Source organism: Rhinoderma darwinii, chromosome 5 (genome assembly GCF_050947455.1).
Source record: "Rhinoderma darwinii isolate aRhiDar2 chromosome 5, aRhiDar2.hap1, whole genome shotgun sequence".
NCBI classification, from domain to species: Eukaryota; Metazoa; Chordata; class Amphibia; order Anura; family Rhinodermatidae; genus Rhinoderma; species Rhinoderma darwinii.
In genome coordinates, this window is record NC_134691.1 from 214,923,577 (window position 1) to 214,951,135 (window position 27,559).

At 40.2% G+C, this 27,559-nt stretch overlaps 1 protein-coding gene across 1 annotated transcript in view; it reads right to left on the reverse strand.

Moving 5' to 3' along the window:
- The window catches only part of AMPH (amphiphysin), a 241,956-nt gene that overhangs the window by 77,102 nt on the left and 137,295 nt on the right, over positions 1-27,559 (reverse strand). Inside the window, exons 8-10 of the mRNA XM_075826928.1 lie at positions 26,857-26,932; positions 12,319-12,401; positions 10,946-11,084 (exon numbers count right to left, since the gene is read on the reverse strand). Coding sequence (XP_075683043.1) covers positions 10,946-11,084; positions 12,319-12,401; positions 26,857-26,932 — 298 coding nt within the window. The remainder of the gene's footprint in view (positions 1-10,945; positions 11,085-12,318; positions 12,402-26,856; positions 26,933-27,559) is intronic.

Here is a 27,559-nt window from a genome sequence, read left to right on the forward strand (position 1 = left end):
TTGTGTGTTTGTGTGTTACTTTTTCTTATTTTTACACTTTTTCTTCCCTATGGGGGCTGCCATTTTTTTTTCCATTTCTGTATGTGTTGATTAACGACACATACAGACATGGAATACGGCAGCTCCAGTCCCATAGGGACTGCGAACGGGGCCCGTTCCATCCACTAACATGTACGCCGCTGTGTGGGAACGGCGCATGCGCCGCTCCCACACAGTTCAATTTGAAATGCGCGCCGTCCGGCGCCATTTTCCTCTGGACCGGAAGTCGCGGCCGGACAGTAAGATTACTACTTCCGGTCGCGGCTTCCGGACTTGTGCACATGGAGCAGCGGCAGCAGACGGAGCGGATGGACCGGAGGGAGCGGCGGCGACTAGAGCAGGTAAGGGATTTCTATGTATGTTTGTGTTTCAGTGTGTGTTTACTACTGTATGTAAACCTTCTACACTGTGTGTTAGCTCAAAAAATGGCGACACACAGTGTAGGAGGTTAGACCGTTCAAACCCCTCGTTTCTCCCGGCACTAGCCAGGATAAAGGAGGGGGGGATGCTGAGAGCTCACTAGAGCAAGGGCTTTTTACCCAATTTTGCAGCATAAAGCAATGTGGTTGCTTTACCACATGCAATGCTGCAATTTTGGGAATGGCTCCATCTAGTGACCAGCAATGGGAAATATTATAAATTAGAATCCAATTGAATCCAATTTATAATATTTCCTGACTCGTGAAAAAAATAAAATAAATTAGAACAATGTTTAATCACCTATACACTAATTGTTTAAGTAAAAAAAAAAAAACATGTTTTGCTGGTAACACATTCCCTTTAATACTTGGTGGCAAAACCCTTGTTGGCAAGCACAGCAGTCAAACGTTTTTAGTAGATGATGATGAGGTTTGCACACATGTTAGATGGAATTTTGGCCCACTCCTCTTTGCAGATCATCTGTAGATCATTAAGATTTCGAGGCTGTCGCTTGGCAACTTGGATCTTCAGCTCCCACCATAAGTTTTCGATGGGATTAAAGTCTGGAGACTGGCTAGGCCACTCCATGACCTTAATGTGCTTCTTTTTGAGCCACTCCTTTGTTGCCTTGGCTGTATGTTTCGGGTCATTGTCGTGCTGGAAGACCCAGCGACGAGCCATTTTTAATGTCCTGGTGGAGGGAAGGAGGTTGTCACTCAGGATTTGACGGTACATGGCTCCATCCATTCTCTCATTGATGCGGATAAGTAGTCCTGTGCCCTTAGCAGAGAAACACCCCCAAAACATAATGTTTTCACCTCCATGCTTGACAGTGGGGACGGTGTTCTTTGGGTCATAGGCAGCATTTCTCTTCCTCCAAACACGGCGAGTTGAGTTAATGCCAAAGAGCTCAATTTTAGTCTCATCTGACCACAGCACCTTCTCCCAATCACTCTCAGAATCATCCAGATGTTCATTTGCAAACTTCAGATGGGCCTGTACATGTGCCTTCTTGAGCAGGGGGACCTTGCGAGCACTGCAGGATTTGAATCCATTACGGCGTAATGTGTTACCAATGGTTTTCTTGGTGACACTGGTCCCAGCTGCCTTGAGATCATTAACACGTTCCCCCCGTGTAGTTTTTGGCTGAGCTCTCACCTTCTTCAGGATCAAGGATACCCCACGAGGTGAGATTTTGCATGGAGCCCCAGATCGATGTCGATTGACAGTCATTTTGTATGTCTTCCATTTTCTTACTATTGCACCAACAGTTGTCTCCTTCTCACCCAGCGTCTTACTTATGGTTTTGTGGCCCATTCCAGCCTTGTGCAGGTCTATGATCTTGTCCCTGACATCCTTAGAAAGCTCTTTGGTCTTGCCCATGTTGTAGAGGTTAGAGTCAGACTGATTAATTGAGTCTGTGGACAGGAGTCTTTTATACAGGTGACCATGTAAGAAAGCTGTCTATAATGCAGAAACCAAGTTGATTTGGAGCGTGTAATTGGTCTGGAGGAGGCTGAACTCTTAATGGTTGGTAGGGGATCAAATACTTATTTCTCTGTGCACAATGCAAATAAATATATATAATTTTGACTATTGTAAAGGATCTGCCAGGCACAGCTTCGGGGTTAACTCCCATAATTAATCAGTCAGCACCTGAATCTACATCCCTGAGACTGACTCCAGCTTCCACCATTCAGGCTGGCAGGCTTAGGAGTGGGAGAGCCTATCACAACCTGGCCAGACTCAGCTAGCTCCCGCCCTCAGTCTATTTAAGCCTGCCCTTCCTGTCCCTCGGTGCTTGTGATTCTTTTCGTGTGGTTTCCTGGCCCAGCTACAGCTCCTTCTATTTTGATCCTGCTCCATACAGACCCTGGCTTACTGACTACTCTTCTGCTCTTCGTTTGGTACCTCGCACACTCCTGGCTTGACTCGGCTCGTTCACCACTCTGGTTGCTCACGGTGTTGCCGTGGGCAACTGCCCCTTTCCCTTGCTTGTATTCCCTTGTATTTTTGTCGTGCACTAACTGAGCGCAGGGACCGCCGCCCAGTTGTACCCCGTCGCCTAGGGCGGGTCGTTGCTAGTAGGCAGGGACAGAGTGGCGGGTAGACTAGGGCTCACTTGTCCGTTTCCCTACCCCCCGTCATTACAACTGTGGGATTTTCTTTTTTTTTTTTCATATAATCTATCTCTCACTGGTAAAATTAACCTAGCCTAAAAATTCTAGACTGCTCATGACTTTGACAGTGGGCAAACGTACAAAATCAGCAAGGGATCAAATACTTATTTCCTCCACTGTATATATATATAAATATTCTACAGTTCAACACTGAAATTCCCAAGATCTGAATCAGCCTATTTGTAGTAAATCTTCAAACTTCAAACCGGAAAATATACCATATTTACCCATTTTCTGTACAAAAATAATAATAATAATTGTGCCCAGAATGCTAAAACAATAGATGTTTGAATATTTTTAACTTTAGAATTCCTTACAATTCCACCACCACCACCACCATTGTTTAGGTCCCCTGTTCAATCTCTATGTACATATCTGCATCCATAAAGACAACACAGGACAAATGTGTGCTGGTAAGTCACTGCCCGCTATAGTGACGTTACTATGGTCAATACATCACTGCAATGAATTGTGATTAGCTGGTCACTCACATGATGAGCATCATGTTGGTGTGTGGATAGATGTGGCGGAGAACTCAAATAGGGAACAATGAAGAAAAGGTAGGCATTTTGGGTTGAATTTAAATATTTTCCTCAGAAATCCCCTTTAAATGTAATCCATAAAAAAATCTGAAAAGTATTATACCCTTTGTTTGCAGCATTAAAGGCTATGTAAACCTTTGAACACTTTTTTTTAATAAAAAATAATAAAATACTGGATCATGGTATTTTAACCCCTTAAGGACACAGCCTAGTTTGGACCTTAAGGCTCATAGCCCATTTTTCAAATCTGACATATTTCACTTTATGTGGTGAAGACATCGGAATACTTTTTCCTATCCAAGCAATTCTGAAATTGTTTTCTCGTGACACATTGGGCTTTATGTTTGTGGTAAAATTTGGTTGATACATTCAGTGTTTATTTGTGAAAAATAGCAAAATTTACAGAAAATTTTGAAAAATATGAATTTTCCTGAATTTAAATGTACCTGCTTGTATGGCACATGGTTATACCACACAAAATAGTTACTAATTAACATTTACCAAATGTCTAAATTAGATTGGCATAATTTTTTGAACATTCTTTTATTTTTCTGGGACGTTACAAGGCTTAGAACATAAACAGCAATTTCTCATATTTTCAATAAAATTTCAAAAGCCTTTTTTCTAAGGTACCTGTTCGGTTCTGAAGTAGCTTTGAGGGGCCTATGTATTAGAAACCCCCATAAAATACCCCATTTTAAAAACGAGACCCTTCAAAGTATTCAAAACAGCATTTAGAAAGTTTCTTAACCCTTTAGGTGTTTCACAGGAATTAAAGCAAAGTGGAGGTGTAATTTGCAAATTAAATTTTTCATGAAGAAATTCAATTGTATTCCATTTTTTTCTGTAACACAGAAGGTTTTACCAGAGAAACACTACTAAACATGTATTGTACAGATTCTGGAGTTTTTAGAAATGTCCCACATGTGGCTCTAGTGTGCTCGTGGACTAAAACACAGGCCAAAAGGTTGTCGTGCCAAAACAGTAGAAATCCCACAAAAGTGACCCCATTTTGAAAACTACACCCCTCAACGAATTAATTTATGGTTGTTGTGACCATTTTGACCTCACAGTTTTTTCACAGCAAGTATTTGAATTGGGCTGTAAAATAAAAAAATTACATTTTTTCCAATAAGATGTCCTTTTTGCTCAAAATGTCTTATTTTCACAAGAAAAAAAATACTCCATGTTGTTGCCCAACTTCTCCTGAGTGCAGCAATACCCGATTTGTGGTGATAAACTGCCGTTTGGGCCCATGGGAGGGCTCAGAAGGGAAGGAGCGATTTGTGTTCTTTGGAGTGCAGATTTTGCTGTATTGGTTTTCGGGTGCCATGTCGTATCAGATCAATGGAAATCCACCAGAAGTGACTCCATTTTGGAAACTACACCCCTCAATGAATTCATTTATGCTTGTTGTGACCATTTTGACCCCACAGTTTTTTCACAGCACGTATTTGAATTGGGCTGCGAAATAAAGAAAACTTAATTTTTTCAAAAAGATGTCATTTTTGATCAAAATGTCTTATTTTCACAAGGAAAAAAATACCCCATGTTGTTGCCCAACTTCTCCTGAGTGATATCAACAAGTGATAAACTGCCGTTTGGGCCCATGGGAGGGCTCAGAAGGGAAGTACTACATTTGGCCTACTGGAGCTTTTCTGGTGCTAAGTCATGTATGACAAATCCCTGAGGTACCAGTACAGTTGAAACCCCCTAGAAGTGACCCTATTTAAAAACGACACCCCTTAAGGCATTCATCTAGAGGTGTAGTGAGCATTTTGACCCCATAGTTATGTGTAAAAGGTAATGCGCAGCAGTTGGTGCAGAATGAGATTTGCAAGTTTCTATACATATATGCCATTTCAGCGTCCAATATATTGTGCCCAACATGTGCCACCGGAGACATACACCCCATAAATTCTAATGTGGGTTCTCCCGGGTATGGCAATACCCTATTTGTGGCTGACATCTGCTGCCTGGGCACATGGCAGGGCTCAAAAGGGAAAGGAGGGGGATAGGTGGATAAGCTGTGCAGAGTGCTTTAGGGTAAATTAAAAATCAAGGAATGCATGGTAAATTTTAAAACAATCTTCCATGCAGAGCCCTGGTTTTTCGGGACACGTGTCACATTGATATATTGTGACCTTCCTTATCCCCGTTTTATAGCAGACTCTGCACCTCTTTTGAGTCTTTCCCTTCCCACCAGTTTGGGGAACTTCTCCTGGAAAGTGTTGCCCTGATACTATGCATGTGGCCTTACCTCCAGAAGTACTGGGTGCCCCCTCTTCCTGGTCCCTAAAAATTAGGTTCTTGATAACCACCTCTTGACATGCCAGGAAAGTTCCCCTCTAGCCTGCACATCGACGTAGCACTTACGCATTGTACTATGCTATCTGTATGATGTGCACGGCCAGCTTCTTATACCACACCCTCGATTTCCGCATGGCGCTGTAGGGCTTCAGGACTTGATCTGACAAGTCCACCCCTCCCATGTACCTACTGTAGTCCAGGATGCAGTCTGGCTTGGGGGTCTCTTTACTAGTACATGGGTACTGGTGTTGCCATGTATTGTTTTCAATACAAGGACATCTCTCTTATCCTTGTATTTGACACACAATATATTGCTGCTGGATTGTGCCCTGCTCTCACCCCTTATGAGTGTTTGCCCAAGCAGTGTCTTAGGCCTCTCAGATTTTTTCTAGCAGTGCCGCATGCCACAGTACTTCTGGAAGCAAGGCACTTGAAGAGAGGGACGCTGGTATAAAAATTATCCAGATAGAGGTGGTAACACTGGTCCAGAAGTGGGTGCACCAAATCCCACACAATTTTGGCGTTAACTCCCAGTAAAGGGGGGGCATTCTGGGGGCTGAATACTGGTGTCCTTCCCTTCATATATCCTAAATTTGTAAGTATACCCTGAAGCACTCTCGCACAGCTTATACATCTTCACGTCATACCTTGCCCTCTTAATCGGCAGGTACTGGCGGAACTGAAGCCTCCCTTTAAAATGTACCAGGGACTCTTAAAAAGAAATACACTTCTCGGGGGTGTATGCTTGGGCAAACCGGGCACTGAAATGTACTAATAGGTGTAAAGGATCTGCCAGGCACAGCTTCGGGGTTAACGCCCATAGATAATAAGTCTGCACCTGCTTCTATGTCTGTGAGACTGACTCCATCTTCCACCACTCAGGGTGGCAGGCTTAGGAGTGGGAGAACCTATCACAGCCTGGCCAGACGGAGCTAGCTCCCGCCCTCTGTCTATTTATACCTGCCTTTCCTGTTCCTCCTTTGCTTGTGATTCTTTTAGTTTGGTTTCCTGGCCCTGCTGCAGCTTCTTGTACTATTGTCCTTGCTTCATATTGACCCCGGCTTGCTGACTACTCTCCTGCTCTGCGTTTGGTACCTCGTACACTCCTGGTTTGACTCGGCTTGTTTACTTCTCTTGTTGCTCACGGTGTTGCCGTGGGCTACTGCCCCTTTCTCCCCCTAGCTCTGTGTACCCTTCTCTGTTTGCCTGTCGTGCACTTATTGAGCGTAGGGACCGTCGCCCAGTTGTACCCCGTCGCCTAGGGCGGGTCGTTGCAAGTAGGCAGGGACTGAGTGGCGGGTAGATTAGGGCTCACTTGTCTGTCTCCCCACCCCCCGTCATTACAATAGGGGTCTTAGTTTTTACAAACGGTCAAAACGCTGGTCATCTCGGGATGGGCACTGCTCATTATCAGCATAATGTAAGAAGCGAAATATTGCCTCATAACGCATCCTGGAGATGGCCATGCAGGACATCGGGGTGTGGTATAAGATGTCTGTGCTCCAGTAGAACCTAATGGATGGCTTTTCAGAAGCTCCATGTTCAAGAGCAGTCCCCAGAACTTGCCCAACTCTGGTGCGTCTACAGGAGTCCACCTGTGGGATTGGGCATAAAATGATGTGGGATTCTTGGGGATATACTGTTGGGCATATAAATTTGTCTGGGACACCATAAGCTCCATAAACTCATCAGTGAAAAAGAACTTGAAAAAGTCCATCTCACTGAGCCCTGCCGTGTTAAATTTGATTCCTGGGCTGCCCGTGTACTTAGGGATTTTGGGTTCATAATCGTCTGGTGTGGGCAACCAAATAGGATCACTTCGCTCAGGGGTATCAATTGTTGCGGGTCACTTGTCTCGGTGGTTTCAACTGTGGTGGTGATCCCGGGGCGTATTCTAGGGGGTCCCTCCTCTTCATCACTGGATGAGGAGGTCGAAAAATAAAACCATCCGACGAGTCTGTATCGGAGGCAAGAAATGAATACGCCTCTTCGGCAGTAAATGTCCTTTGGGACATGTTTGTTATGCTTAGACAAAATGTATACAGCAAAAAATAAATAAATCCCTAACTGGGAGCAATAGGCTGCTACCTAAACTAGAACAAAAGCGTGTTTTTTTTTTTTTTTAGAGAACACGTGGACTTCCCTGACACTAAAACTAACTAGGGCGAGGGTTCCTAACACTAAATCTAACTAGATTTTATGTGAACTTCCCTAATGCTAAACCTAACTACGGTGACGGTTCCCTGACAATAAACCTATCTAGATTATTCCGAACTTCCCTGACGCTAAACCTAACTACGGTGATGGGTGCCTGACGCTAAACCCAACTAGATTTTATGTGAACTTCCCTGACGCTAAACCTAACTAAGGTGATGGATCCCTAATGCTAAACCTAACTACGGTGATGGATTCCTGACGCTAAATTCCCTGACGTTATACCTAACTACGCTTTTTGATAGTTCCCTGACACTAACTTACCCTAATACTAAACTAACCAGTTAAATTGTCTAAACTAACTTTTTTTTTGTTTGATTTTTACATTTTTATATATTTTTTTGTTTTATATATTTTATAAAGAAAAAAATAAAAAAGTAATCCCCAGGGACTAAGAAATTTGGTCCTGAAGACTAAGAAGTGGTCAATGATAGGAGATCACTGACCAAAAACGTGGGGGGAACATAAGGAGCAAGGGAACAGGAGTGGGTAGTGGATGAAGTGGGTAGTGGAAAGCAGAAAATAATTTTTGTAACTTTTTTTTACTTTTTCGCTCTCTCTTTCTGCACACAACCGCTCTGAACGCCTTTAACTCCAACAGAGACGTTCAGGGCGGGTGCGGCAGGAACTGATGTCAAGGAGAGGAAGTTTAGACAACGATCGCCGCTATTGGACAGTTAGTCACTGACTAACCAATAGCGGCGATTGTGAAGGCGGGACCATCTCAATTGGTCCCGACACATTGCGCTGTGATAGCCTGCTGTCGGAAACAGCAGCTATCACAGCTCATGAATGCGCCCAGCGCGAACTGCGCTCTGTTTAATGCATGACACACTATTATGTCATGGACAGCGAACAATGCACTTACCTTGACATAATAGTATGTCCTAGAGCGTTATTAAGCAACTTTATATTGTTTTTTTTATTTATAAAAAAAAAGTTTTACTTTTTGAGATACAGCTTTTATGTATCCTGAATACATAAAACCTGTATCTTGCGCTCAATCCAAAATCCGTTAGGTCAGGGGGACTGATGGCTTCGGTGACAGTGGGTCCTGCGTGTGTCTGATCAAGCTGTTATCAATCACATCTAAGTTCAGATACAGCTTCTATGTATCCAAGATACATTAAAGCTGTATCTCAAAAAGTAAAAATTTCCTTTTTTATAAAAAAAACAATTAAAAAGTTGCTTAAAACACCATGATATGTTGTTTTATTAATAAAAAAAAGTGTTCAAAGGTTTACATAGCCTTTAAAGTATTGAAGCATAACTGTGTCACATAGCAAGTTATTTAGAATTTAACCGGACTGCAGCTCATTTGCACAAACATCTGGTCCGCATGAGAAATATAAATGTCATTAACAAGCAGCACATAAAATATAACTCACAAAGGTAAAATTAATATATAGTACAATGCGTGATTCTATGTATTTATATTTATCTAGTTCTATGAGCAGCTTCATAGCCGGATGCAGTCTCCGTGTCTATGAAATGCAATCTGCCACTACTGAAAATCAGTACAAGAGGTAAATGTCCCGCAGCATATTGCTACATTTATATATCAATTACTGTTAAAAATGATTTAATTTTTCGCTATGGTACTGTGGTAACTCCCAAAACGAATTCAGTAAACTTAGAAATGAAAAACACAATATCACATATAAGGGAAAAATACCAAATTACACAATATACAGAACAGTATTTATACAGAAAAAGAGTTGTAATAGTAGTTGTGTGACAGATCTTTTATAGTAATGTGATTGTGTGCTAATATCACAACACTGTTTTGTAACCAGGGAACACTATTTGGCCATAAGTATGTGGACAACACAGCTAATTATTGAGTTTACGTGTTGCAGCCACACCCATCACAAACAGGTACATTTAATCAAGCACACAGTCATACAATCTCCATTGCTACCTTTGCCACAAATCAGTTTGTAAAATTTCTGATCACAAGAACTGTGAGCGTCATGAAATGGGTTTTCATGGTCGATCAGCTGCACACGAGCCTAAGATAATCATGCACAATGCCAACCTTCAGCTGAAGTGTTGTAAAGCACGCCACCACTGGACACTGAAGCAAGGGAAACGTGTTCCCTGCAGTAATGAATCACGTTTCACTATCTGGCAATCTGATGGACGAATCTGGGTTTACTGGAATGCATAGTCTTTGCTGTAAAATTTGGTGGGGGAGAAATAATGATCTGGGGTTGTTGTTTCTCAGGGGTCGGCCTAAGCTACTTATTTACAGTGAAGGATAATGTTAATGCTACAGCATACAGGGACATTTTAGACAATTGAATACTTGATTTGTGGCAAAAGTTTGGGGGAAGGTTGTTTTCTGTTTCAGCATGTGCCCTTTATATAAAGTGAGGTCCATGAAAACTTGGTTTGATGTGGACAAACTCGAGTGACCTGTACAGAGCTTTGACCTCAACCCTATTGAACACCTTTGGGATGAATTGGAACACCAATGGCAAGCAAGAACTTCTCGTTCAACATCATTGTGTAACCTCATAAATGCTGAACTAGCAGAAATTTCTTCAGACAAACTCCAACATCCAATGGAATGCCTCCCCAGAAGTATGGAGGCTGTTATAGCTGCAAAAGGGGCACCAACTCCATATTAACATCCATGGTTTTGTTATGAGATGTCCATCAAGCTCACATAGATGTGTTGGTCAGATGTCCACATACTATTGAACAGATCGTGTATTTCTGACATATTTAATACTATTTATTAATAGACATTTACATAGGATTGTTTATATATTAAATATTCTTCAACAGCATAGCGCACATGACAATATTATGTTTGCTAATGTGCTTTATCAGTCCTTGGAGCACCATTTATATTATCTAACACTATTGCTCTGTTCCCATTGCATACATGTCAAAAGTTCAATGACCCATTGCCGCTTCTAAAGTGGCTTGTTTGTCTTCACTTTATATTGTGATCAGTAGAAGACTCTGTGTGCAGATCCTATTGCTCCCTATAAAGTGCCCCTCTAGTGGTGAACACAGGCAACTGAACTTTTGACATGTATGCAATGGAAACATGACATTGGAGCTCTATAATACAAGAAAAGAGCTCCGAGCCCTGATGCAGCATATTCACATATTATTAGCAAGTGCACTATGAAGTTAATAAATAGTATAAGTGAAGATTTATTTTTATATATAAAGCAGGAAAAAGTACCTTCATAGTCTTATTTCTGCAGTATGATCTCTACATACCTGTGAGGGAGATTTCGGCCTTGCTGGTGCAGGGGATGCAGGTGCTAATGTGTGGTTAGGACTTGCTAATGGACTAGGTATCTGTGGAACCTCTTCAGGTGGAGATGGGGTCTTCGCAATGCGTAGTGGACCAGAATCACTGAAACAGACGAAAGTAAAAGTTTTATATTGATTTATGAAGGAAATTATTCTGCAGTATGGGAATGTTCATCATAAAAACTAGGCTTTGCATTATATAAATATATGATTAGAAAACGTATACTAGTAGGGTAATAGGGCATCACTAATCTATTGAAGTTCATTCAGCATGACTGAGAGCTGGACATTCAATCTAGGACCTAGGAGGTAAGCCAAAGCACTCACCATCGTGTTCTGTGGCAGTATTAAAGAAACAAAATTATTTTTAGTTAAAATGTATCCTTTCTATTCACGAGGCAACTACAAAGTCTAATAAGACATTAAATAGATAATTCCACCAAAACCTTATTGGCTTGCTACTTTATCCTTGACTTAAAGCGATCCACCATGATCACACTTTAACTACTGTATATTATTACTGTATATTATTGTTTTATTTTTTTTCCAAGTGACTACTGCAGGTAGTGTACTTGATGTGCTGCTGTATATATGGCGCTGTAATACATAGATATTTTCCCCTAGAAGCTTATAGGAAAGAATACAACGTCCGATGACACATGGTATAATTTTTTTTCCAGTATAATGTAAACAGAATACAGTGAATGGCAAATTGTATATACCTACAATTCAGGTCAGGGTTAGCACCTCCACTGCTGATTCACGAAGAAAGTGCACATATCAGGCGATAGAGGCATTTTAACCTCTTAATGCTTTTTTAACTTGATCCTGATAACTTGCTGCAGCTTGATAATGTGTCACTTAACACAACAAAAGCCATTGAAAAACTCAACTTAAAGTTTCTTACCACAGTGTATTTAAAAGTTATCTCTTAACCACAGGATAGGTGATACATGCTGATCGGTGGGGGTCTGACCGCTGGGACCCCCACTGATCACCAGAATGGGGCCCCGTTCCTCGGAATGAACTGAGCGACAGGCGACGCATGCATCTGGCTGCTTGAATAGGGACAATCATTTGATCATCCCGACAGCCACATTTTGAAAGGGGTTGTTTATTTTTGCTTTGTGATTGTTTGCTGTGTTTGCAGGTTATAGTTATCTATGGCGGCTCCAAATTGTAGAGTTTCTGATGACAGAGATGCACTGAATAACAGATGCTTAAAGTCCTTGTCACAAATTGCCTTTATCTTCCTTATTCATATACCAGGGATGTAAAACTGAGGCTGATCATTAGAAATAATACTCATCATCATCATTTGACTTACAGTTACCTACCTTGGAGCACCTTGAATGGTAAATGCTTTATCAGCATGCTGTTCTCCTAACTTGGTCATAACTTCATATAATCTGTGACACAGCTGAAAAGACAGAAGAATGAAGAATATTGCACTATATACATATTTAAAATGTACTTCATATACTTTTTATGTATACATTGCTAAATAGTGCAATCAAGTTGTTCTTGACTCGTAATAGTATTTCTCAAGAATGTTGTGCCGTGACCCGTGGGTTTGTGTTTTTTTAGGTTTCTCAATGACAAGTTCATGATTTCTGTGATAGTATACATCTAGCTTGTTTCTGATCATTCTTTTTCTCATCCCCTACAGGTACAAGTTTAATTGTCTATTCCAAAGGACAAGGTCATAAAATGTCCAAAATGAGTAAGTTAGTTTGCAGGGGTTTTCCGCTGTATAACATTGATGGTCTATGTATGGGATAGGCCATGGTGTTCCGACCCTTGGTTTACCTAATGATCAGCAGGATGGTCATGGAATGGCCATATATATGGGATGGCCATCCATATTGAAGTTTTTGTCTGGTACTGCAGCTCAGCCACATTCGCTTAAATAAGGGTGGGCTGCAGTACAAGAGAATCACACTGATGTAGATGTCCAGAAAACAACATGTCACCTTCTTTCTGGTGATCTATACTTTCCTAGATATAGCATTTTGATTGAAGATCTTTTTACGCTTTTCATCCTTGCTTTCCTACATGACGGACTGCCCTAGGTATTGGCAGTCATTTTTTGCTAATAATTTATGATAAAAATAAACTTGAATGTTTGTCTTTGTGTGTGCAGCCTCTCCCCTAACAATAAATTCATCACAGGCCAACTATAATCTCTGTGACAATCTGACAGCAATTGTTTAATTACCCTACAGCACCACCGTCAGGTAAAATGAAGCATTACACAGTTCTCATTGAAATCACTAGGATGCCTGTGAAATACATGGACATACTGGGTCCTCCAGAGTGAGAGACGTTCTTTGTAGCTGCTCTCTGCTCTTGCTAATAGATGAGAGTTCTGAATGGGGAATATTAACTAAGAATTTCCAGGTCATATATAAAAATAGTTTTTTATAAATCAGAGCAATTAATAAATTCATCATCAGTGATATAATAATATATTACACTGCATACCATTTGTATCATCAGTACCATTTGATACCCTGGACTGGATTGGCTCTCTTTTTAAAGCTTGGTAATAAATCAAGACAATACTTAAAGACTTTTTAAGCAAATAAATTAAAATAACATGAGAGTAACCATTATGACATAACCCTGTTTTTAAGCAACACAATATACATGATCAACATGAAGTTAATACCAATTTAATGACCTATTTATGTCTATTATTGCCAAATGAAACACTAAATATATACATAACGTAAACATATAATAGATATTACACAGATTACTGAATTATGTCCAGTTACTGTAGAAGACTTGCTGCACTAGAAAAAATGAAGCTAGGAAACATGAATAGCTTGTATTTTTCCAGAATACTCAGTTGAGAAAACCAATAAAAAAATAATTCAGCATTTATTTTGCTTTCACACAAGCGGAGATTAAATATGGCACAGCCGGGAGGCATGAATTTAGTAAAGCAATAAATATGTAGCAGTTCTGCTTACTGTGATATATGAGCTGACATAAAAAACAGATTCTAAAATGATGGCAAAATGACAGCAACTGAATATACAAGAACATAGCATACAAACAGTTAGTGTAAAATGGAGCAAATCTCTCTCCAGAGAGAAATAGTCGTTTCCCATATTTCCTCAATGCTTTAGATTGTATAAACACTGGGGACTTTATACTGCGGTTCATAAGCTTGTCCTTGCAGCCCTGCGGTGACTTTCATGCTTGCTCTCGGGTACAAAGCAAAGGAAATTACATTTTTTTTGTCAGAAAAGCCTTATAAAATCTAAACAGGGGATGTATTCTGAAAGTTCTAGCTCCATTTTTTGTTACTAGTTGTTAGTGGGAAATAAGACCTTTTATTAGGAACCGTCAGTCTCACAATTTGATTTTCCAACAATAATTTAAAGCAGTAGTAGGCAACTGGAGGTCTGGGGGTCACATGTGGTCCTCAGATGCTCACCATGTAGCCCTTCTTTCATCTCTGGAGCTCCCTGGCAAATGAGGTACATGGCACACTGAATGGAATAGAGTAAGGAGCTTCTCTGATGCCGCCATAATGTGATACGTTAACCACTACTGGTTTAAAAAATTTTTTTACAAACTAAACCAACCATCAAATGTTTTAAATTAGTGCAGTGGTTAAAGTAATTATTTAACAGTACTAAATGTAATAAGAGTGTCAACTAATTGACCCCCACTGCAAGAAATGATACCTCTTCCACTAGTGTCATCATTACCTGATATCTCCCCTGGTACTGAAAACTGAAAGTAAGCCCTACATTGAGGGTTATGTTGGCAAATAAAGTTATGATAATTATGACTTGCACTATGTACTTGCATGTGATATGTAAAGACCTTGAGAATAATACACATACACACAATAGCTAGATGGTAATATAAAGAATAGATTGTTAAAAATGTGTCTAAGATTCTCATCCAGGAACAGCACCCCCTTATCTATGGGCTATATACCATACAACTCCTTTAATTATAATAAACTCAGTTCATCCAAAAGAAAAAAGGATAAATACCCTAGGAGAATTTTTTTTGTTCATTTAGATCAAAGAGACAAATGTAGAAATTAGAGGAACTCTGAACAATAACAATTTTATCTGACGTATCTACTTAACAGTTTATAAATAGGTCCATATATTGCCCTCGATTTTTCTCCAAACAACTTACAACCTATCTCATCTAGGTGCCCATTGACATTGTATGTCTCACCACCCCCCCCCCCACTCATTTTAAAGAGGCTCTGTCACCAGATTATGTGTCATATCTCCTACATAATCTGATCGTCGCTGTAATGTAGATAACACTGTTTTTTATTTTGAAAAATAATCAATTTTGAGCAAGTTATGATCGATTTTAGACTTATGCTAATTAGTTTCTTAATAGACAACTGGGCGTGTTTTAACTTTTTACCAACTGGGCGTTGTAAAGAGAAGTGTATGACGCTGACCAATCAGTGACCAATCAGCATCATACACTTCTCATCGTTCCAGCCCAGCTGGTTTCACTGCACACACAGCAAGATCTCGCTGTGCTGTCACTTACTCACACATATCGAAGTGTCTTGAGGGTGGATAGACATTGCCTCAAGCCAGGATACAATGTCTATTCACACTCCCGACACTTCGGTAAAGTTTCTGTGGGACTTACTCACACAGCACAGTGTGATCTCGCAAGATCACACTGTGCTGTGATTTAAGTCCCACAGAAACTTTACCGAAGTGTCAGAAGTGTGAATAGACATTGTATCCTGGCTTGAGGCAATGTCTTTTCACTCTCAAGACACTTCTGTAAAGTTAATGTGTGAGTAAGTAACAGCACAGCGTGATCTCGCGAGATCACGCTGTACTGTCATTCACAGCGAGATCACGCGGTGTGTGCAGTGAAACCAGCTGGACTGGAACGGTCAGAAGGCTGCCTGTCAGTTTTACACTACGCTGCAATACAGAACTATTAACTTTTATGTCAAAAACTGATTAACAATATACATAAAGAGACCACATAAATTTGGTACCTCCTTAACTGTAATGACCCGCAAAATAAAGTTAACATGTGAATTATACCGCATGGAGAACGTCGTAAAAACAAAACCCAAAAAACAATGGCGGGATTGCTGTTTTTTTCACCCTCCAAAAAATATTACCCCAAAATGGTGTCATTAAAGGATAACAACTTGTCCCACACAAAAAAACAAGCCCTCATACAGCTACGTCAGTGTAAAAATTAAAAATGTAGGGCTCAGTGAAAGCAAGTAATAATAATAATAATTAAAAAAAACACACTGGCCCAAATATATTAAATTTGTTTAATCGTTATACAGCGTAAACTTAGACCAGGCAGTCACAAAATGCGCTAAATTTATAGTGGTGCATGCTGTATGATCATTTTGTGGCATCTTGCATGACTTGTTAGATACATTTTTATTCATTATTCCACCTTTGATTAGGCTTATTTTATGCCAGAATTTTGTGCCAGCTTTTTGGCACATTTTGGTACACATTGGCGCAGTCTAAGCCACTCATCTTTCCTTTAAACCAGACCTCCTTACCCGCTAAACGTGCCACCTTTTCGATACACTTTTAAAAAGTATCTAATGAGCTACAAGTATCAAAATTGCAACAATTTGAGCCATAATTTGGCACATTTTTTGGAACATTCTAGACCCAAACACAGTAGTAAATCTGCCCCACTGTGTCCTTTTGGCGCAAAATAGCTGCATTCCTAAGGGGTTAAAATATATGCTTATATGTTTTTTGCTCTGAGGCTGCTTGTCAATATAAAAATAAATAATATATAACTTTATAAAAAAAATTGTAAACTTTCATTTTTCTGAACTTTTGTTCTTATAGATTCCTAGATTACATAGACATCACTAGTATAATCTGGAATCTTTGTATGGGTTTTAAGTACAGCAAATATAGCGAATAAATGTGTGCAAAAAAAGAATTAAACTTTAGCTCTAGATAGCAATGGAACAAGAGAATTAAAGAAATTGCCTAAAAATGATGTTGCCTAAACCCCACTTAGAGGGAAAAAACATCAAAAAACATCTTCTGACAGGTCAGAAAAAGGATCAGTAGTGGTAAATTGTGTCCGATTTCCAGTGATGGACATCTTTAACAAGCTACTAAGGAACTGGATACTCATAAGGGTTTCCAGGATTATAAAAACTTGGTTGCTTTCGTCCAGAAATAGAACCACATTCGTCCACAGATCATGTGTGGTATTGTAGCTCAACTCATTCACATCATTGAGAACCACAGGCATCATAATTCTGCACGACCCCTTTAACAGCCCCTTGAGTTTTATTGTTATGCGAACTCAGAGGCGTGGCTGGGTTCTCCTGCACCCGGGGCAAAGATTCAGTTTGTCCCCCCCCCCCTCGGACCTCTTCTCTTTCCTGACATCTCCTTCACCCTCACCATGTCATTTTATTTTCCACATTTTTTTTTGTGTAACTCGAGCATAAAACGATTTGTACATTTTACAAGCAATATAGTTCTATATACAACAGCAGAACCAAGCTCATTACATACATATATACAGCACCAGAACAAAGCTCAGTACATAAATACAGCACCAGAACCAAGCTCAGTACATAAATACAGCACCAGAACAAAGCTCAATATATATACAGCACCAGAACAAAGCTCATGCATATATACAGCACCAGAACCAAGCTCAATATATATATATATATATATATATATATATATATATATATATACTCACATACACACACACACTACCAGAAGCAAGCTCGCACAAGAACCCAGCTCAATATATGTATATATATATATATATATATATATATATCCCCGGTACCAGAACCAAGCTCAGTACATATATACAACACCAGTACCAAGCTCAGTGCATAAATACAACACCAGCACAAATACTGCTCAATTTAGTGCAACACCTGCCATATTGCTTTGCACTAAATTGTATACAGCTCCCAGCATTGCCCGAACAATGGTAAGGATATGCTGGGAGATGCTGTTTCACACAAAAAAATCATACCACCCATCATCCCACTGCAGATCATACAGTGACTACAGCACTAATTAGAGGCAGAATAAACATTTACATTAACCCCTTTAGGACACAGCCTGTTTTGGCCTTGTGGACACAGATGATTTTTTCAAATCTGACATGTGTCACTTTACCTATCCTAGCGATTCTGAGATTGTTTTCTCGTGACATATTGTACTTTATTTTAGTGAAAAAATTTGGTCGATAAATTCAATATTTATTTGTGAAAAACTTCAAATTTTAGCAAAAATTTGCATTTTTCTAAAGTTAAATGTATTTGCTTGTAAAACAGATAGTAATACCACACAAAATAGTTACTAGTTAACATCCCCCATATGTCTACTTTATGTTTGCATAATTTTTTTCACGTACTTTTATTTTTCTAGGACGTTACGAGGCTTAGAACTTTAGCAGCAATTTCTCATATTTTCAAGAAAATTTCAATAGGCCATTTTTTTCAGGGACCAGTTCAGTTCTGAAGTGGCTTTGAGGGCCTTCTATATTAGAAAGTTCTCGTAAATCACCCCATTTTTAAAACTGCACCCCTCAAGGTATTCAAAACCACATTCAGAAAGTATTTTAACCCTTTAGGCGTTTCACAGGAGTTAAGGCAAAGTAGAGATGAAATTTACAAATTTCATTTTTTTTGCTGAAATTAATTTGTAATAAAAGAAAATCTGTAACACAGAAGGTTTTACCAGAGAAACACAACTCAATATTTATTGCCCAGATTCTGCAGATTTTAGAAATATCCAACATGTGGCCCTAGTGACATAATGGACTGAAACACAAGCCTCAGAAGCAAAGGCGCACCTAGTGGATTTTGGGGCCTCCTTTTTTTAGGAATATATATTAGGCACAATGTCAGGTTTGAAGAGGTCTTGTGGTACCTAAACAGTCGAAACCCCAAAAAAGTGACCCCATTTTGGAAACTACACCCCTCAAGGCATTTTTCTAGGGGTATAGTTAATATTTTGACCCCACAGTTTTTTTGCAGAATTTAGTGGAATTAGTCTGTGAAGATGAAAATCACCTATTTTTCTGTGGAAACATAGAATTTTTTCATTTTTACAAGGAATAAAGGAGAAAAAGCACCCCAACATTTGTAAAGCAATTTCTCCCGATTACGGCAATACCCAATATGTGGTCATAAACTGATGTTTGGACCCACAGCAAGGCTCAGGAGGGAAGGAGTGCCTTTTGGATTTTGAAGCGCGGATTTTGCTGGATTGGTTTTCAGTGCCATGTCGGGTTTGAAACGCCCCGGAGGGACCAAAACAGTGACCCTATTTTGGAATCTACACCCCTCAAGGAATTTTTCTAGGGGTATAGTGAGCATTTTGACCCCACAGGATCTTTTTTAGAGCTAAGGTGACCAAAAAACAGCGATTTTGTCGCTTTAAAATCTTTATCTCTTACAGCGTTCACCGTGCGCAATAAATTACGCTTTACTTTATTCTGCCGGTCGGTACGATTATGCCGATACCATATGTGTATAGTTTTTTTTACGTTTTGCAGCGTTTGCCCAATAAAATTACGTTTCTATAAAATAATTTATTTTCTAAGACACGCTATTCTGAGCCATAACTTTTTTATTTTTACGTCAAAAAAGCTGTGGGAGGTATTGTTTTTTGCGGGACGTGTTGTAGTTTTTATTGGTACCATTTTGGGGTAAATGCGATTTTTTTGATCACTTTTTATTTTATATCTTGGGAGGGGTGGTGACAAAGAAATAGCGATGCTGACAGTTTTCCGTTTATTTTGTTTGCGGCGTTCACCGTGCGGAAAAATTAACATTATAGTTTCACAGTTTGGGTCGTTACGAACACGGTGATACCATATATGTGTACTTTTTTTTAACGTTTTCATTTTTTCCCTATAATAAATGACTTATTATAGGAAAACAAAACCTTTTATTTTTACACTTTTATAAAACATTTTAATGAACTTTTTTTTTTACTTTTTACACTTTATTTTTTTATTACCTTTTTTTTCACTTTTTACACTTTATTTTTTTGACCTGCAGCTTTGATCGCTGCTAGAATACATTACACTACCTAGGTAGTGTAACGTATTCCAACTGTCAGTGTGACGTCACAGTCACTCTGACAGTTAGTCTATGAGGACCAGCATGAGGCTGATCCTCATAGGCTTCCATACATGGCAGACCCGGAGGCCGTTGCCTGGCCTCTGGATGCCATCACAAGCATCAGCAGCCCCCACGATTGCATGGGGGCTGCTGATGTGCTACAAACCCCCTACATGCGGAAATCGCAATCGAGCCCCGCATGTTACGGGTTAATTGCCGAAATCAGCGGCGATGAGCCGCTGATCGGCAATACTGGAGTGTCAGCTGTCGGGAACAGCTGATCTCCAAGTTCCCGATGCACACCTTGTCGCCGACAGTGTGCATCGGGAACGACACAGTGACTTCCTGTCACTCTGACAGGAAGCCTATCAGGACCAGCCGAAAGTTGGTCCTGATGGGATTCCGTCCATGGCAGACACGAAAACCATTGTTTGGCTTCCGTTTGCCATACTATAGGCAAATCCCGCGATTTCGGACAGGGGTCTGCCGATATGCTAGAAACCCCTAAAATTCAGCGATTGCAACCGATCGCCGAATTTAAGGGGTTAATTCGCCAAAATCAGCGGCAAAGGACTGCTGGCCGGCAAGAGTGGAGTGTCAGCTGTCGGCGACAGCTGACCTCCCGGTTCCTGGTGCACACTGTCGGCGACAGTGTGCATCGGGAAAAACTCAGTAACTGTACGTCGTCGTGCGGGAAGTAACCTCCCGCGACCACGTACAGTTACTTACTCGTGCGGATAGGGGTTAAGTGCCTGACAGGTGATGTCAGACTCTAGTTGTTTGTTTTTCTCCATCCGGTCCAGACCTCTATGTTGACTTCTCTCGGTCACAGCCCATTTCTGCAGTTTGCCGCTCAGATATCTTCAGCTTCTCACTTTTCAAACATTTCTGCACCTATAAACGAAGACAAAGTTCTCATGGTGCCATACAGTGTACCCCTAAAAATAATAGTGCCATACACTGTGTCCCACATACACACCGTACCCCCTGTAGATAGCGCTCTACATAGATCCCCCAGTAGATAGTGACCTCCATAGAGCCCCTGTAGATAGTGCCTAACATATAGCCACCCCTGTAGATAGTGCCCACATATAGCCCCCCCTGTAGATAGTGCCCACATATAGCCCCCCCTGTAGATAGTGCCCTACATATATCCCCCTGTATATAGTGCCCCACATGTAGCCCCCCTATAGATAGTGCTCCACATATAGCTCCCCTATAGATAGTGCTCCACATATAGTCCACCTTTGTATATAGCCCCCCTGTATATAGTGTCCAACATATAGGCCACCCCTGTAGATAGTGCCCTACATATATCTCCCCCTATAAATAGTGCTCCACATATAGCCCACCCCTGTATATAGTGCCTCACATATAGCTCCCCCTATAGTGCTCCACATATTGTCCCCCCTGTAAATAGAGCTGACCCTCTAGATAGAGCCCCTACCCTGTAGATAATGCCACTCGCACTCAAATGTAACATACTTACCTTAATCCCATTCCTGCGCCGTCCGATGGCAATGCAGACCTGCTCTCTTCTGAGCAAGTCTTCTGGGGTTGAACGACGCAAGCAGTGCGGTAACGTTATCGCGGCGCTTGCGTCGTTGAAAGCCGCTCATTGACAGGGCAAGTCATTCTGCCCTGCCAATCAGCGGCTTTCAGAGACGCAAGCGGCGTGATGACTCAGCGATGACTCAGAGAGGCAGCAGGCCGCCGTCATGGATGGTGCGGCCCTGGCGCCACCCCACCTTCCTCCTTAGTTGCGCTCGGGGCACATGACCCGCCTGCCCCCCCCCTAGCTACGCCCCTTTATCAACTCATGGCCATCACCAATACCTGCTTTGACATATCACTTTTTTAAATTACATATCTTGAAAGTAATACAAGAAAAAGAAAATTACAAAAACTATTACCAGTTGGTAAATTATATAGGGCTAATTTTATTTAAATTAATTAAGGATATTATCAGTTAAACATTTGGTCGGATGACAAGTGGTTGTTGGGGAATTAGAGGGCAAGATTGAGGGTAGGTGGTCCCTGGGGGCACATAATAAAAAGGGTGTGTGTGGCCATATGGTTCAGGTTAAAAGGCGGCTGGCCCATGGTAAGGGCGTTTGTTTAGGTGATACCGGAAAGACTCTATTTCATTGTTTAAAAAGAAGTGGTCACTAGGAAAGATACTCTTTATATTAGGTCATCTGTAAAATGCTACCACAGTGTGGGCTATTCCCTAACAACCCCCAGAAGCACTTTACTTCAAGGGTTATTTTTTTATAGTGCTTTTTATAAATGATATAATCAGAAACAACACACACCTCACGCATACTACCATGTGCATTTCAGCCCATAATACGGTGTACAATATGGAACTGTATACACAGAATGTTGTAGGGAAAACTATTGTTGCGTGTCATGCCTTTCGCCATATTTTCCAGATGAAGCACTGACACAGACTACATAAAAAGCCATATATAAATACAGCACTATGTATACTACCACTGAAATGCATTACAATTGTATTAGAGAACCCAACTATAGTTGCGTGCGTGAGACCTTACAGCTATATAAAGTGTTTAAATAGAGCTTGTCAAGCTTTTTCTCTTAGGGCCTCAACAGCCAAAACATGGTGAAGTTTGGGCATCAGCAGTCCATGCCAAAATTAAAAATATTGCTCAATTTATCATACATTTTATCATAAGCACAACAGAAGTCAATTATGTTTGCTAAAGAGAGATTTTTGAAGCGAAAGAAAGGCCTGTACAGTATGAATGATCTACTTATGAACACTCCTGTCAATGCTCCCTCCTCAGCTGTACTTCACCATCAACTGGGTGGGTGCCCACCGCACAGTTTGAGAAGCCCTGAAATAGAGACACTTTCAAATCTAGAAAGAACATGTGTTCCTCTATCAGAAACTGAAGACAAATGTGAGCAAAATCTTCTTAAACTGATATGTGGCAATATTATGTCAATAGTAAATCTTTAACCCCTTCCCGCACACAGGCGTGACTGTACGTCCAAATACAAAGTGCTTTCCCGCACACGGGCGTACAGTCACGCCCTGTAGATAAAGCGTGCACAGGAGCTGTGCGCGCTTTATCTTCAGCGGCTGTCAGCTGTCATACATAGCTGACATGCTGCTGCAATGGCTGTTACCGCCGATCGCAGCCATTTAACCCCTTCAATGCGGCTGTCAATGACGTCCGCCGCATTGAAGTGGTTCACAGAGGGAGGGAGCTCCCTCTGTACCCCCCCCGCTACCCCCGCAATGGATCGCGGGTGGCGATTGTTGCTATGGCAACCAGGAAGCCGTTACTAGGCTTCCTGGTTTCCCAGGTACGGAAGCCTATTAGGTCCTGCCCGAGGCTAACTGTCAGTTGATGAATGACAGTTACGATACACTGCACTACATAAGTAGTGCAGTGTATTGTACCGGGGATCAGAAGACCAGATCTTCAAGTCCCCAGGTCAGTGTAAAAGAAAAAGTTAAAAAAGTTAAAAAAATTTGACAGAAAAATAAATAAATAAAAGTTTTAACTAATAAAAACAATAAATCACCCTGTTTCCCTGATCAACTTTATTATTAGGAAAAAAATGAAAACATGAAAAAAAGCTATACATAATAGGTATAGCCACGTTCGGAACGGCCTGATCTATAAAAATGTCACATTATTTTTACCGCACGGTGAACACCGTAAATTTTTTTTATAAAAAACAATGACAGCATTTTCTTTTTTGGCCATCTTGTCTAAAAAAAAATGTAATAAAAAGTGATCAAAAAGTTGCAAGTAACGTAACATGGTACCAATAGAAACTACAGTTTGTCACGCATAAAACAAGCCCTCCCGCAGCGATATCAACTAAAAAATAAAAAAGTTATGGCTGTCAGAAAATGGCGACAATAAAACATGATTTTTTTAGAAAAGAGTATTTTTATTGTGGGAACGTAGTGAAACGTAAAAAAACAATATAAATTTGGTGTCGCTGTAATCACATCGTCCCGCAGAATAAATTTAACATGTTGTTTATACTGCACGGTGAACAATGTAAAAAAAACGTGCTAGAATGGCTGTTTTTTGGTTTCTTCATCTCCCAAAAAATTGAATAAATAGTGATAAAAAAATTGCATGTACCCCAAAATGGAACCAATAAAAATTACAGCTCGTTCCACAAAAAACGCGCCCTCACACAGCTCCGTCAATGGAAAAATAACACGTTATTACTCTCAAAACACAATGATGCAAAATGATTCTAAATGACGGCCCAGACTCATTTTTTAGGTCCAGTAGAATTTCATTAAATACCCCACATCATCATTTGCTGGACCCCACAGGTGGACCTCGTAGACGCAGCGGAGATGAGGAAACTTTAGGGCCTTGTGCGGCTTATAGGGCAAGTGAAGAAGTCAAATATAAATAAGGCAATACTGGAGCGCAGATATTCTGTATAATACCCAATAACCCGGCCTGTGCATAAAGGTTTGGTTCAAAGCGTAACACACCAATCCATGGATTATTCATTCACCCCATTATTACATCATCCTATTATGACCTGATGCACTCCGCCCAGCTTACATATACCCTGATGTACTCCACCCAGATTACATATACCCTGATGTACTCCGCCCATCTTACATATTACTGTATTCTGGAGAACCCGCTTAACAATTTATGGGATGTGTGTCTATGGTGGTACAAGCTGGGCACAACACATTGGGCACTGAAATGGCATATCCGTGAAAAACAGTAATTTCAATCTGCAACATCTATTGTTTACTCATTTTTGCAAAACACTTGTGCGGTCAAAATGCTCACTACACCCCTAGATAAATTCTTTGAGGGATCTAGTTTCCAAAATGGGGTAATTTTTCGGGGGTACCACTGTACTGGTACTATAGCTCAATGCAATATGGTGTCAAAAAACGAATCTTGTAAAATCTCCACTCCAAATACTAAATGGCGCTCCTTCCCTTTAGAGCCTTGCTGTGTGTCCAAATAGCAGTTTATGACCACGTGTGGGGTATTTCCCTACTCTGGAGAAGTTGCTTTACAAATGTTGGAGTGCTTTTTCTCCTTTATTTGTTGAGAAAATGAAATTTTTTTAACTAATTCTACGTCTTATTGGAAAATAATGTAATTTTTCATTTTCACTGCCCATTTGTAATAAAATCTATGAGACACCTGTTGGGTCAAAATGCTCACTACCCCCCTAGATGAATTCCTCAATGGGTATAGTTTGCCAAATGGAGTCACTTTTGGGGAGTTTGCACTGTACTGGTACCTAAGGGGCTTTGCAAAAGCGACATGGTGCAGAAAAACCAATCCAGCAAAATCTGCTCGCCAAATGGCGCTCCTTCCCTTCTGAGCCCTGATGTGTATTCATACAGTGTTTTATTACCACATATGGGGTATTTTCGTACTATGGAGAAGTTGCTTTGCAAATGTTATGGTGCCTTTTTCTCCTTTATTTGATGATAAAATTAAACATTTTGACCTAAAGCTACATCTTAGTGGAAAAAAAAATTATTTTTAATTTTTACTGCACAATTCTAATGAAATCCATGAAACACTTGTGGGGTCAAAATGCTCACTACATGCCTAGTTGAATTCCTCTAGGGGTGTAGTTTCCCAAATGGAGTCACTTTTGGGGGGTTTCCTTTGTTTTTGCACCACAAGACCTATTCTAACCGGACATGAAATATAATTTAAGAAAAGGAAGGCCGAAAAATCCTCTAGGTGCTCCTTTGCTTCTGGGGCTTTTGTTTCAGGCCCGTAGCACACTAGCGCCACATGTGGGATATTTCTAAAAACTGCAGAATCAGGGCAATAAATATTCAGTTGTGTTTCTCTTGTAAAAAACCTTCAGTATTACAGGAAAAAAATTGATTAAAATGGAATTTCTGCAAAAAAAATTACATTTGCAAATTTCCCTTCCACTTTGCTTTAATTCCTGTGACACACATAAAGGGTTAAGAAACGTTTTAAATGCTGTTTTGAATACTTTAAGGGGTGCAGTTTTCAAAATGGGGTGATTTGTGGGGGTTCATAATATATAAGGCTCTCAAAGCCACTTCAGAACTGAACTGGTCCTTGACAAAATATCCTTTTGAAATTTTCTTGAAAATGTGAGAAATTGCTGCTAAAGTTCTAAGCCTTGTAACGTCCTAGAAAAATAAAAGGATGTTCAAAAAATGATGCAAACATAAAGTAGACATATGGGAAATGTTAACAAGTCACTATTTTGTGTGGTATTACGATCTGTCTTACAAGCAGATACATTTGAATTTAGAAAAATGCTAATTTTTGCAAATTTTCTCTAAATTTTGGTGTTTTTCACAAATAAATATTGAATTTATCTACCAAATATTTTCACTAACATAAAGTACAATATGTCATGAGAAAACAATCTCAGAATCGCTTGGATAGGTAAAAGCATTCCGGAGTTATTACCACATAAAGTGACACATGTTAGATTTAAAAAATGAGGCTGTGTCATATGGTCCAAAAGTGGCTGCGTCCTAAAGGGGTTAAAGTAGTCTCATATTGATGCAATATTATTGTTAAATGTATTGATATGTAGCAGTATATTACAGGCAGTAGGTGTTTGTATAGCAGCATACCAGACAGAAGTTTTACTTGCGTCTCAATAACAAGTATGAGATTTTCTTACATCACTACAGAATATGTATTATACCTTCAATGCATAATTCAGGTTTTATGATGAAAATCTTATATGTTTGCAGCAAACGACTCACCACTGTGATTTCTTTATGAAACTTTGCCTCCAGACCTGTTATGTTTTGGAACGTGTTCACATAGAAACCAATTCGTCTGAATTATTGATGAGCAGCAATAAGAGGCAGAAAAACAAAAGAAGATTATTGTTATATTTTCAGTGGGCTACTGAGACTGAGCATTAGTTCACACGTTATCCGATTTTTTTGTGCAAACTCCAATCTGTTAAAGAAAAAAGTGCAGTTTGGTGTCGATAAAATTCATTGTTGCTAATAAAAATATATGTTCACAATAACTTTTTAAACTTGGTGTCTTTACAGTTATAATAATGGATAACATTTATTCTCTAGTGAAATCGAGTGGTGCAAATCAACATATGCATACAAACAAGTACCATGGTTTATAGCAATACAGAAGTATTACTTCTTATTAAGGCCCTAAGCACACAACCGTAAAAATTGTCCAGAATTGCGGACACCTTCACTTTTATTGTCCACAGACACCTTCCCGTTTATTTACAGGAATGTGTCCGGGCCGTAGAAGTGTACCACTAAAGATAGGACATGTCCTATCTTTTTCTTCTTACGGGCTGTGCTCCTGTACTTTGTATGGGAGCACGGGCTGAGAATGCGGGCGACTATACGTGGCCATCGGCGGCCAGTCGTGCCCGCAATCGCGGTCCGTGAATACGGGCACGGCCGTGTGCATGGGGCTTAAGGGAAT